The following is a 13510-nucleotide window of genomic DNA, read 5'->3' as shown; positions in this document are numbered from 1 at the left end:
TCAAAATACATTTATTCCATTTATATTTATTCATTCACTAGATGCTTTTCTCCAAAGCGACATACATGTCAGCGAAAATACAATTTGTCCATTACATTAGGAGAGAAAGAGACATAGCTGCAGACATGTGATTATTAAGTAAACCTAGTTTGTTTCTTTCCACTTGATGCACCGATGTTCATCACATGAGTAATGAAAATAAACATATAAATGGTTCTATATATATGATTGATTTAGACCCCTGATTCTACTTACCCGCTTGCTATAACCAATGAAACTTGGGCTTCACTTGTTTTCACACCTGCACTCCTTGGGTGTTTCTAATACACACACGATTTCCTCTAAAGTAACATATGGAATTGGTCATTACACACCTGTTATGTCACATGAGAAACACACACACACACACACGCACAGACACACATTTGCTGAAGCCGTTTATCCCAAGCGGGGTCGCGGTGAGCCGGAGCCTAACCCAGCAACACAGGGCGCAAGGCTGGAGAGGGAGGGGACACACCCAGGATGGGATGCCAGTCCTTCACATGAGAAACACTGATTCTCATTCAATAACCATTTTGTGGTAAAACTAAGGGACACAAGGGGTTCACACACTTTGACGCAGCGCTGTAATGGCACAGCGGTCACTTGCTGCATGGTGGAAGAGCACTAGGCTGAGATGTTCCAGAAGAAGTGCGCGAGTAGGATCCTGGAACGAACAAGTCACATGAAGAGAACAGAGAGGCACAGAGTGCTGTCGTTGTCGTAAGAAGGCCACCAAAGCGGAAGGTCCTGTAATTCTATCTCAAAGGAGTGACTTGTGAGGTCGTAGAGTGGACAGTGGGTACTGTATGAATATGACCTTCCATCAACCTAAAATTTAATCAGAAAAACAGCATATATGCATGAATCATATTGTCATATTGATTGTTTCATAGGTAGACACTAGAAGACTTGTGGGGAACAGCACTGTTGGGAGAAGCACTTTTGATACTGATGTAAAGGTAGTTAAGTGGCTGGGTCTTTTGTAACGGTCAGTGATCCCCCCCTCCCACTGAGTTCTGTGCTTGGATGTTGGTCCTGTTCTATGAAAATGAAAGCTTTTTTTTGTGAAGTGCTTATAAATGTGTTTTCGCCGTTGACAAGATAGAGCACTTTTCATTCGGACCAAACAGTCTTTTGCATAAACATTTGCACAGGCAGAACCAACTACGGACAGTGCTTCACTGAACAGCTGGTCCATTTGAGTCCACTCCTTTGACGTTGTTTCTGTTTACGGGGAAAATGGATCGTAAATATGTGGCCTGTAATTATGTCACATAGACTGCAGGGAGAATTGTTACCTCTGACTGTGTGTGTGTGTGTGTGTGTGTGCGTGCTTTCGTGAGTCATTCTGTGTGTATGTATTTATGTCTCATTTTGCGTGTGGCAGAATCTCTGATTTGGACTCAGTCGACATTCTCTGGAGGATTGTCCATCCCTCCGTGTCCCAACTTGTGTGTTCTGACGCCGGACACTCTCTACAGCCGCACACTCGACAGCAAAGGGAGGAGAAGGACGGCAGGATGAAGGAAGGTTCCGCTGTGTGCCATGAGCTGCTCTCTGTGTATTTATAGCTGGCCTTCATAATGCATGGGTCCGTAAGGGTCCGTAAGACCCCTGTCCTCCTCTTAACCCCATCTCCTTGCTCTTACCCCCAACCTGTTGTTGTGTAATGTGTGAAGCGGAGGCGTCAGCACTGTGCTGCTCCAAGTACTGCAAGTCGCTCTCTGTCTGAAACGTGTCTTCTTTTCTACTCCAGCAGAGTATGACAGGTGAGTTTCAGTGCTCCACACTCGTGGGTTAGGGGTTACAGCAGCTGGGGGAGGTAAAGAAGACCTTTTTCCAATGCTTGTTGCTGATCCCTCTCTGAACTGGGTGGTGCACGTTGTGCAGCAAGGCTATGTGGGAGGATGGTGCGTAGGCTTTCTTTGTGCCAATATGTTTGCCCAGTGGAGGGAGAACAGCAGGGGGAGGGGGGGATGATAGATCCTTGGTGCTCAGGGGAAAACAGGCAACCTGTGTGTGGGTGTGTTTGTGCTGTGTGTGTTGGGTGGAGTCACAAGAATGTCTTGGGAGAGCTTGTCTTTCATGTCTGTGTGTATTTGCATTTTTCACAGTTGGAGCTTGCACCAGTATTTTTTCAGAGGCAGTTTGCATGGATTTCGGTGGAGGGGTGTTTGAGGGTTTCTTCGGCTCAGTGTTCGGCAGAAACGTTTCTCTTGTTTCACCCTTTCTGTTCGGTTAATCTGGCACACAGCAAACCTCGTGTGACTTTCATTAAATGGTGGGATTGGCCAACGGGGAGAAGAGGCAACCTGTGTTTGGGTGTGTTTGTGCTGAGTTTGGAGCAGTCACCGCTGATGGTGATGGTGTCAGGACCCCCCACAGAGCACACATTCTGGGTCTAGAGGATGACTGTGAGCCATGCATTGGAATTCAATTCGTAAAGTGTATAGTGGTTTAGTGTATAGTGGAACCCGACTCATAACTACCACGCCAGGATTAGGGAGGAGTGGAAGCGGTTTACCAGAACCTTCTTGCGAGTGTGTCTGAGGGGTGTAAACACAAGGAGAAACATGGTAACTCTGCACACCATGAGCTGAACTCAAACCCCACGCCCACCAAGCAGCTCTGGAGCCATGATGCACCGGATTTACCCCTCGTGTCCCAAGATTTAACGTTACAAAGCAATATTAATAATTTGTGGCTGGATACACGAAAATCCAAATATCAGGAAACCAAATGATGGGGGTGAGTGGATATGGGTGTGTACGAAAGTTGTACTGGAAATGTAGTCTGGATAAAGTTTGTTAGTAGCAGAGTAAAACCCAACTCCATTCACTACCTTGGAATTTGGGGGTAAACTGCTTTAAGTTTAGTAGATATTGCGCTTTGTACGATTTAAGTTTTGTGTACTGACAGTAAACCTTTATATTCAGCTCACTTTATGATATTTGTTTTATTTATTTTGTCGTTTTTCACTGTGGTCCAATTTTAGTTGCCTACTTATGACATGTACCCCAGTTTCTGTACACTTGTCTTTTTTCCGACTTTCTCCTGGATTTTCTATTCTTTCTTGAAGTAAAGTTGACTGAACAGAAAAAAGTGCATAATCAGCCTTCCAAAAAGTGTACTTTAAATTCAGACCATGATTTAAGCTGACATCAGAAAAGTAACATCAAAGTGCACTCCCAAAAGTGTGCTTAAAGCATTCTTATATAAGTGTCTTTTTCCATAGAACCGCCGAGGCTCTTGTTGGTTTTTAACCAGTTGGCCATTTAGATCGGCGATATGTTTCTCCGAGTCGCTTTCAACATGTGACTACTTACTTCTCGTGGTATACATACTACGCTATAATAGGCTGAAATGAACAGGCACTACGTGATTTTTTTACATAAGCACTTTTATATATAATATTAGATATAGATATGAAGAAAACAGCAAGGCCAGAATGGACTGAGTCAATAATGACAATTAAAGTGACAAAACGAACAAGGCTTTTCTCTTAGTAGTGACATTACTGTTGTGATGGGACCTGTTTGCTGGACATGTGCTTTGTGTGTGTTTGCTGGCGGTCCTGTCCGCTGTCCGGTGTAATTTCGTACCGTCTCCATGTGTTCTTCAGCAAACGTACCGTTTTGTGATGAAGAGCTCAAACTCCTCGCCTGTTTTCGCTGCTTTCTCTCCATGCTGAGCAATGACAGTATTTTCACAATCCTGCTACGTGCAGGAATGGAACAACCTCCATGTTCTTGAGAAGGGAAGTGACAGGGCTTTTCCAAGGCACTCGTGACTGAGGAGCCGAGTCCTTTGTTCCGTTTTAAGCGGGGGCGTTTTTAAAATGTCACATGTCATGTTACGTGCTCACGATACCGTAGTGACTTCAAGCGCTCCCATTCCCATCCCATTTCGTTTATGCACATAGATCCAGGACCACGTTTCCAGGTGCTGTCAATGCAGCATTGAGCAGTTTTACAGTGGAGCCCAGGCTCAGCAAATCAGTGGAAGAACGGCCTACAGACTGCAGGTTGGCAGCTCCTAGTCCCTGGCGGTGGTGGTCACAAGCGGATCTCAAAGTCCCAGAGCTCTGTCAGGAGACGAGTGCCAAGCGACCAGGGTCTCCAGACTGCCCTTGGCTCCTGGCCCATGAAGTCCGTCCTCTTGGAGAGCCGAGATGGTGGGAGAAATATTGCCAAGTCCTCATTTTACAGGTCAGGGACGTTTCTCTGGTCCTCCTAAGGATTGTGGGCCTCGGGGGGCCAAAACGCTGTCACTGTCCTTTGGATGCCTTGCTTCACAGAGCACAGTAGCTGCAGACTTCAGAGGTATTTTTCTAGAATATTCAAGTGTGGGGGGTGCGGTGGCGCAGTGGGTTGGACCGGGTCCTGCTCTCCAGTGGGTCTGGGGTTTGAGTCCCGCTTGGGGTGCCTTGTGACGGACTGGCGTCCTGTCCTGGGTGTGTCCCCTCCCCGTCCAGCTTTACGCCCGTGACCCCGTATGGGACAAGCGGTTCAGAAAGTGTGTGTATTCAAGTGTGGGTCTGTGTGCAGCAGCTCCCATCTGATTGGGGTGGCTGGGCCAGTTCTTGCAAACAGCTGTAAACCACTCAAGTCATTTAAATCATGTGCTATGCAGCCCGACAAAATATACTGTAAAGTTACTGCGGTCTTGTGTCTTGATGTTTAATGATTATTTCCATCATGGAGGACGGTTGACGTCACCATACAAAAACGGATGTAATAGCTGATGCAGTACATTGTTTTCCCCGTTGTTTTCCAGCAGACTACAGAGATGTCTAGAAACAGTATTCAAGTGGTTGTGTCTGCTGCTGTAAGGGACGTAATTTCACTGACAGCTTCCCAGAATATTTTTTTTTGATTTCATACCATCTCAAAAGTTTGCTGCTCCAAATACAGTACATAGTCCTACGCTGCGTTTGAATAAAGTACAGAGAAGAAATGCAAGATATGCATTTTGATGTAAAATGTAAGCCTTGTATGCGTTTGCCAATAGGCAAAGCAGGACAAAAAAAATAGAAGTACAAGAATTCCTCTGCAGAAAAGGTTTCTATCTTGGGCAATTAGCAGTGGAGAATAATGGGAAATGATACTGCTGAATTTACAAGCTGGAGTTTCAAGGATGTTTTTAATCTCAGCTGAATGTTTTATGTACATCTTACCATTGATTAGAGGAGCATGATGTTGCCAGTGTACCGTGAGCTTTTGTGGCTCTCTATCTCGTGAGATACATGGTACGAACCACGAGGTCCGAAAAGAGCTCATTGCTATGTTTGTACCGATCCTTCGCTTTATTTCTCTCCATCCGCCTTGCCGTTTCCTTGGTCATGTGACGCCCCCCCCGTGGCCCCTCCCTTCCCTGACTGAACCCTGTTGCCATAGAGCCCAAGCACCAGAAGCCAGAGCAAATGTTTGCAAGAGCTGAGTAAACGAGAACAGCTGCTCGTCCTCTAACGCTCGCTTGAGGAGTCGGGCAGGAAGGCGTCGGAACGGGAACCGATCTCTCACAATGGCTCGGAAAGTCTGTACGCTCCAGCTGCGTGCGTGAACGCCATCATCATGCCGTCACGAACGTGACTTCGTAACAGCTCATGTCAGCCGATGACAAATGTCGCGAAGCGCGAGATGAACGTGTCGTCGTCGGCGTGCGTTTTGCCGTCTCATGCCTCCCGAAGCTCTGTAGTGGATCTTGTGACGGGTCATGAACTGTCACGGCTCTTTTCGGAACACGGTTTGCGTGGCCTGTTCAAGCTGTTCTGAGCTGTACAGAGGTGACGGGGACTAAAATACGAGATTCTCAGTGAAAGGCTTTTCCGAGAGCTACATCACAGCCCGACGTCAGCCATACAGCAGCAACTGCGTCTACAAAGCTGCCTGCCAGCCATGTGCTCCATGTGTACGCTGGGCAGGGGTGGGGGGCACTTCCTATCACAGATCACAGAGCAACCTCACAGTTGTCATTCTGCTGTTTCTCATTGGAGCCCAGTTTACCTCTCAGGTGTTGCGTACGGGTGGACTGAGCCATGATGTGATGAGGACACCTTGAGACCAGCTGATGGGAGTTAGGGGGTTTATTCATGCCGAGGGGCTAAACGCCAGAGTATTAGGTGGAGATTACATTGAACCAGCTGGGCGTACAAGGAGGGGATTGCTGGAATCATGCTGCGAAGATGGCGGAAAGATGAATGGATTCAAGGGGCGGGTGGAGTCGAGAATTGGGGGAGAGGGGGGATTTCGTGTTTTTCCCAGGTGCAAGGATAGCTTCATCACCATAGCAACACACAGGCTACTCTTTACCTTGATGGGACGTGCTTGTTAGGCCTGTGTGGAGAATGGCTGGTTAGATGTGATGGAGCAATGAACAGTTTCATAGTCATGAGCCTGAAGGACACATTCATCAATCTCCCACCTTATCATTACACACTGGCATATTAAAGAATTTTTGCAAAGTAGGTACTGCATAGTTATTAATTTCTCAGTGTATAAATGGGGACTCAAGGATGTTATATTAAGATTTCGCATAAAATTGACAGGAATTTTCTGAAATGACAGTGCAGAAGAAAATGGCAAAAACAGGAAATGACAAACAGAAATAAATAGTGTTGAATGGTGCAAAGATGAAAGCAATGTATCGGGGGTCTGATTGTAATTTTCCCCTGTGAGTTTGACATTCCTCCAGGCTCTAGGCTTCCGGTCCGAGGCTACGTCTCAAACCTGGAATTGCATGAACGTTTTAATGTATCTGAGTCACGATCTCTCTCTCAGTGCTGCCGGAGGGCCTGTGAAAGAGCGGGACCCATGATCGCGAGAAGGTGGGGGTCATGGTAAGAGACCTTATAACATCCCTTCATGTCATAGCGATTGTACAGCGGCATTCTAGGCCATATTCGGTCTCTTTAAAATTATACAAATAGGCTACACTTTGCTGACCGTTTCAGACAGTCATGAGAACCTGCTTTTAATGTCCACAGCTTGCTTCAAATCACAAGGATGGTCTCCTAATCAAAAGTCATCCTTATTTTATATATAATCATTGTCTTTAGTGTCTGCCTCCTTCTGTGCCATTGATTGCTATGATGAAGCCATTCTAGACGTACAGAATGTTCTTAATGTTTCCAGTGGGTCGTAGCCACCGGACCCAAGTACTCTTCCACTCCAGCATCTTCTCTGCTGACACTCAAAGGAAGGTACTTGTCAAGGGGAAACTTAATGGCCGTTTCACGGCGGAAATGGCCAATATGCATCAGGCAGCATGTGATGCGCTTCACTTGACATCAGTATAATATACCTCAAGTGTCAAGATCAGCAAGTTTTATAGCACGGTGCCATCAGTGCAAATGTGCTGTGTTTAAAGTCAGTGTGACATGTGTGCTGTGCTGCCAGGGTGCAAGTTTCACAAGGATTTGTCATGTTCTGCTGAAGCCTACAGAAAGGCAGTCTTAAACACACCGGGAGAAAACTAGTTTGATAGGCTATACTGCACATCATAGACATAATTTATAAAGGCCAGTTTACATAGGTGGCCTACATAAGTGGTTCTAATAAATAAGATTCTGACATTAAAATTCCTTCTTATTTTGTGCAGCAGTTAATATCTCTGTTTTTAAAAACAAAAAACACAAACTCCAACCATCTGAACTGAAAGGTAAAATTACTGAATAAAGCTGGGTGAGATTCAATGTCACGGTGAAGGCTGTAATTATTATTATTATTATTATTATTATTATTATTATAAAACTTACTAAATCCAGGAACTCAGGATTGTTGCTGGCATTATCACAAATATAAATAAACAGACAGACACCCTTCTTGTGGAAACTATAAGCTTTGCTCTTTTTTTTTGCTGAAGGGACTTGTGGCGAAGAATGTCGTCATATTCTTGGGGCGTTAATTTATAATGGCTGAAATGGGAAAGGCTTCATTGTTTCATTCAGTGAGCAGTGATGAGTAAGAAATGATTGATATGAGAATAGAAGGCAGGGCCAAATGCTGAGGTGCCGAACAGCTGAGCACCTCTGATTTCCGTCGACAACAGCCAAAGGCTCGTTTGTACAGTAAAAAGGTAAAGCGTTTATTTTTGTGCTACGCTTAGTGATAGAATTGCTGTTTGTTTTTTTCAGACTGGAATAAGCATCCCGTTCTTGAGAGTTGCGACTTCAACCAGCTCTTAGAACCACGGAAACCTGCAGTGAACATATGTGTTCCTTTCGTGATTGAAACGAAGGCAACCTTTTAAAGGAACACCACAGATGCAGCCTTCAGTGAAAATTGTGGCTGTCCCTAACAACCGGGTCAATCCTACTTGCCACAAGCACTTACCGTAACCGGAGTTTATTCAGTCTGAATTACCGTAGGCAGTGCCGTCTTGGGAAAGAAGCAAACCCGACTTTTCACACACACACTTTCTGAACCGCTTGTCCCATACAGGGTCCCGGGGAACCGGAGCCTAACCCGGCAACACAGGGCGTAAGGCCAGAGGGGGAGGGGACACACCCAGGACGGGATGCCAGTCTATCACAAGGCACCCCAAGCGGGACTCAAACCCCAGACCCACCGGAGAGCAGGACCCGGTCCAACCCACTGCGTCATCGCGCCCCCCTCAAATCTTACTTTGACCTACCAAAATATTTAGCGCTGCTGCTGAGAACACAAGTTTCATCGTTGTGGAAAAGAGGCCAGTGAGCTGCTCCGTTCGTCCAGTGAGCTTCACTTGCTTTTGGTTCACATGGCTCTCCGCTACCCACCTACCATAAGGGACTGGATCGATCAGCTGATGAAGCGATCATTCAGACTTCACTGACCTCATCTAACGTGCCATGCGGCTGCCGGCACAAGTATGAGTGGGACCATCAGCCTGGTGATTGAAGGTGCTGTAATCCTCACGTTGCCTCTGTTTGTATTCACTCTCCGGCAAACAGTAAAATAACATCTTTATTAGGACACAAACATTGATCCGTTGTTGATGCTGCTGCTGGGCTGCGTGTTGTGTTCCGGAGGGAACGTTAACCACGGTGTGTTTCTTGATCAAATGGCTGTTCTATCGCAGGACCTATGTTCAACTCTTACTTTCACTGTCATACCCTTAAATCAAGGTATTTTGTCCCGAATTGCTCCGGTAAATGTCACATGGGTACAAAACATTTTAAGTCACCTTAAAATGAAAATTAATTTATTCTTATCAAAATGCAGAGTTTTGCAAATCGTGCCAAAATAAGAAATATTTTTGTGACTGTGAGAAATATACAGTCCATGAGACACGAGCACAGACTCCATATTCCTGTATTCAGTTCTCTTTATTCTGGAATCCTTAGATTAGCCGAGGAATCAGGGTGGAGCAAATCAGAATGGCTTTTCACTGTTGAATGGGGACTTAAAATGGGGAGTCATGACAATTAGTTGTTTATTAACAGTAACTAGGTGTATGTGTTGGGTGGCATGGCTCCCAGCATGGTAAGCAGGTGTGTGTGTGTGTGTGTGTGTGTGTGTGTGTGTGTGTGTGTGTGTGTGTGTGTGGTGTAATGGTACATGCAGAGCATTATGATCCATTCTCCATCTGCGCTACGTTCTTCGTACTGTAATATGTGTACATACTCTGTCCTGCCATGTGCCACAGTGACATTTTCAGATATTTGTTTATTCTTATTCTGTATGGGATGTCATTGGAGTTAACTTTCAGAGCCCTGACCTCCACCCCATGTACACATGCATTACTCAGAGAAAAATCAATGTCCAACAAAAGTGTGATCAAGATGTGCTCTTTATTGCTTCTCAGAGGGCCTGAGCTTCATGATCTCATTACCAAAGCCGTCTACAAACCGCATTTGTTAGGGGCCTGATGAGGCAGCATCGACCCATCGAAGCAGTGAGCTTGGTGTTTGGCCTCCATCGGGTACGGCACAGGTTCCCGCCGGGCACTCTTGTCCTCTGACTTGCTGAAGAAACCGCTTATGGTCGTAAAACCGTGGGACACATAATTAGCAGCTTCATCTGCGATCAATAGCTATCTCCGTGCTGTCTGCTTCAGGAACACTAGACAGGTACCGTGTGATGGCACCACCGACTGTCTGTGTGTGTGCTGCATTCGTAAGAATTCCATTCACAGTTCTCAGGTCAGGCATGAGCCAAAGAAAGGCACTGCAGCACGGCATGAAATGACAGATTACCGTAAGAAGATAAACCAGGTAGGGGAACCCAACAGGAATATCGGTTATCTTGACAAGACCCCCTGGGTTAGTCCCTGATGGACAACAAGAAGGTAAGGAGAAGGAAGCAGGGGCAAAGAAGCAGATGAGTGGCTGACATTCAAGGCTATCATTCCTAGTGAACTTCCTTGTGAGCTGGACAGAGATTTCGCTCCACCTAGAAGTAGCTACTTGGTGCATATTAAAGTAGTAAAAAATTTATTGGTACATAAAGTACATAAAGGTCACATGGCTCCTTAAAGGGTACTCTGGATCATTTTCTGACATTTTGTGTTAACCATAAATCAAAATACATATTGGCATGACATTTACATCATGTCATGCAGCAGGATGATCAATGAGGCAAATAAAAAAGTATGAAAAAACTTGCCCTATAGCTGTTAATCCATCAAGGAAGAAGGAAAAAAGGATTAAATTAATGTCTCTATATGTACGTTTTTCAGATAAAGCAAGGAGAGACAAGGCAAAACACAGTAAATACACACTGAAGTTATATTACGGTATTGACTGCTCACAGTTTCCAGATAAAATGCAAATATTTTTAACCAAAAAAATTAATGATGCAGTAAAAGGGGAAAGAAATCAACTGCAGATCTGACTTTTAATCCAGAGTCATTTGAGAATATTGTTGTATTGGTATGAAAAAATATAAATGGCCCCTAGTAATAATTATAAGTAGCATAAGTGACATAATGATGAAATTGCAGTATATTGATCACAGGTTTTGATTCTAATTAGAAGTCTATAATTATCAACTCTTAGCACACTGTTTCCCAATTCGCACCCACCAACACAGACTGTGACTTGCAATATCTTGGAAATATTTGGTCCGCAAATAAAACTGATACACACGCCAAACACTGCCGGCAGGAATCTGCTCAGGCACTCGCTGCCCCTCCCGCACAGCTCTTTGCTCTGTTGAAATTACTGTCAAATCAGGGTAATTGAGAAGATGGACTCAAAGATCCTAAAAATAGAGACTTCAAAGTGGAACCAGGTCTGTTGGAAAAGTTCATAATATTTAATTTTTCTTTGTTTTTGGAGCGGAATGAGACATGCTTTCACCTGGTTTTTTGGGTAACCTTCATATAGTCATGCACGCAGTTCATCCGTTGAGGTCCTTCTTGTTCTTAAGGAGTTTAACTGTGAACCACTATGCTACCAGCTGTCCCAGCTTTGTAGTAGTACTGCCTTTTGGTGACAGATTCAAGGGTTCTGGCAATTCCCTGGATCTTCCGGACAGGACGACACAGGGTCCGTCCAGAAGGGGAAAAAAATTCTTGTATTTGTGTGACGGGAGCTGTTCATGGGATCGGGAACACGTGGGCATTTGGGTCACGTGTGGAGGTCAAGATGTAAGCAGGAAAGCGCAAATTTTGACTTTGGTTTCCTAGCTGGCCAAACCACCGCTTCTGCAGGGAGAGGTTAAATGGTGCTGATGGTTATTGATCATGGGTGTGTGTCAGGAGTGTGTTTCATCTCCTCTGCGCATACCACACATAGATTGGGCTAAGTAACCAAAGCCTTTGCATCCTGTAGCTTACCATTTGGGGTATTTTACATCACTGTACTAAGACTTTTATTGTGTTGCGTGTCAGAATCTCTCATCAGAATGTCCGGCATCTTGGTCTTAGCCTTATCGAGCAACTATTGGAGGACTTTACAGATCGCCGTACCTTGCTCACTATACTGAGTATGTAAGATACTGAAGCCAGGCAGGGTCATGACATGGACTAAGCCCACCCACCGATGGCCAAACTGTGTAACCTTAACACCCACTACTGGCATCCACAGTGACCTTCTCCAGAGAGGTCTGTCTCCCAACAACCTGCTATCCCCATCAGCAGGCCTGCCCACTCCCAAATACCACCACGTTTATGACAGGAAACAGCAAATGGAACGCAAGGTGCACCTGCCATTCAGTGGCAGTTGCAGAGAGCCAATGGTGCTTCCTTTGGGAGGCTTTGCAGCCGAACACGGTTTTGTTTTTTGAGAAGCCTGCAGCCTTTACAGATTCAGAGTGCCACTTCCATGTGTGCACATCCGAGGTGTCGGAGAGACGGATGATACTGGTTTAATCAGGTCTGAAAGTCCTGACATGCAGGACCTGTTTTCAGCTCAAGTCCATTAACCAAGCCCTTTTGGTTTGGGTGATGTAATTGCTTGTGCGTGCCTACCATTGGTCATGGGGCAGAAGCTGCCAGGAGACCGTTGAGCAAAGACCTTGAGTGTCCTAAGGTGAGAAATGATTCGACTACATAGTAGGTTCTGGAAGCCGCTTTCCTTGATGTCACTGCGGTCATCTGTTATGGAGACAGCACCATCTAATATGTGCAAGATGGGATCATGCCACTCTTAGTCACATTTATTCTGTGATATGAGCTGCCTGCTCCATTCTGTTCATGATTATTGCACATTTGAAATTAACCTTCTTGTCATTGTTCAAAATTGTGAGTGCTGCCCTGGACTACTGCTTATTTCCTCTGCAGGGTCACTGCAGAATATTGATGGAGCAACCTGGACTCATAGAGGGGGCATCAGGATTCATAGAGAGTACTGGTCTGCTTCAGTCTTCCCAAAATGATTTATATTCACAAGGGGTACAGGAGCATTAATGCATTGGTTTTGAGTTATCCTTCTTAACAAGGTTTAACTTGTGGACCCTGGCCAGGCTTACCAGGCTTATCTTTTGGAAAACTGAATCAGTCAGCTTTGCAACTCATTTCCTCAGCGTCACCCTTATTTCCCCACCACCTAGTCCAGCATCCTGTTAAGCGTCTCTGTCATTCTCTCCGCTCACGTTTGAGTACCATTTAGATCTCAGTCAATAGTGGAAATGTGATTTGTGACTAGTACTCCAAGGCACTGGTTCTGCTTGGAGGTCACTGCTAACATGGCCACTGCTGTCCTTCCTACTTTTAGAAATGGAGTCATAGATACTCATAAAGAACAAACCTGCTTGGTTCAAAATTGCAGCTGGTAGCGTAGAGGTTAGAACCTCTGCCTTTGGACCCGAAGGTCACAGGTTTGAATGCCCTCTCTCGATGTCGTACTCTTGAGAAAGGCACTTACCCCAGAATTGCTCCCATAAAGTTACCCAGCTGTGTAAATGGGTGGAACAGTGTAAGTCGCTTTGGAGAAAAGTGTCAGATAAATGTACGATGTGGAGTAACTACTCAGCAGTGAAGTGTGCTCTTCTCATGCAAAATAGTTGTGAGGCTCCATAGATAGCAGCATTGTTTCTTTTGAATG

At 45.2% G+C, this 13510-nt stretch overlaps 1 protein-coding gene across 4 annotated transcripts in view; it reads left to right on the top strand.

Annotated features, from left to right (window-relative positions):
- LOC108918519 (membrane-associated guanylate kinase, WW and PDZ domain-containing protein 3-like) overlaps nt 1-13510 on the top strand; it is a 109958-nt gene that overhangs the window by 20222 nt on the left and 76226 nt on the right. The window contains exon 1 of one of the 4 annotated variants that reach the window (XM_018725860.2): nt 1738-1811. The exons of the other annotated variants lie outside the window; for them this stretch is intronic. Coding sequence (XP_018581376.2) covers nt 1805-1811 — 7 coding nt within the window. The 5' untranslated portion in view covers nt 1738-1804. Of the gene's footprint in view, nt 1-1737; nt 1812-13510 lie in introns of those variants that run through there. 4 annotated transcript variants of the gene reach the window in all.

Source organism: Scleropages formosus, chromosome 22 (assembly GCF_900964775.1).
Source record: "Scleropages formosus chromosome 22, fSclFor1.1, whole genome shotgun sequence".
Lineage (NCBI taxonomy): Eukaryota > Metazoa > Chordata > Actinopteri > Osteoglossiformes > Osteoglossidae > Scleropages > Scleropages formosus.
Note: the sequence above shows the minus strand (reverse complement) of the source record. Positions and strands in the feature narration are given on the sequence as shown.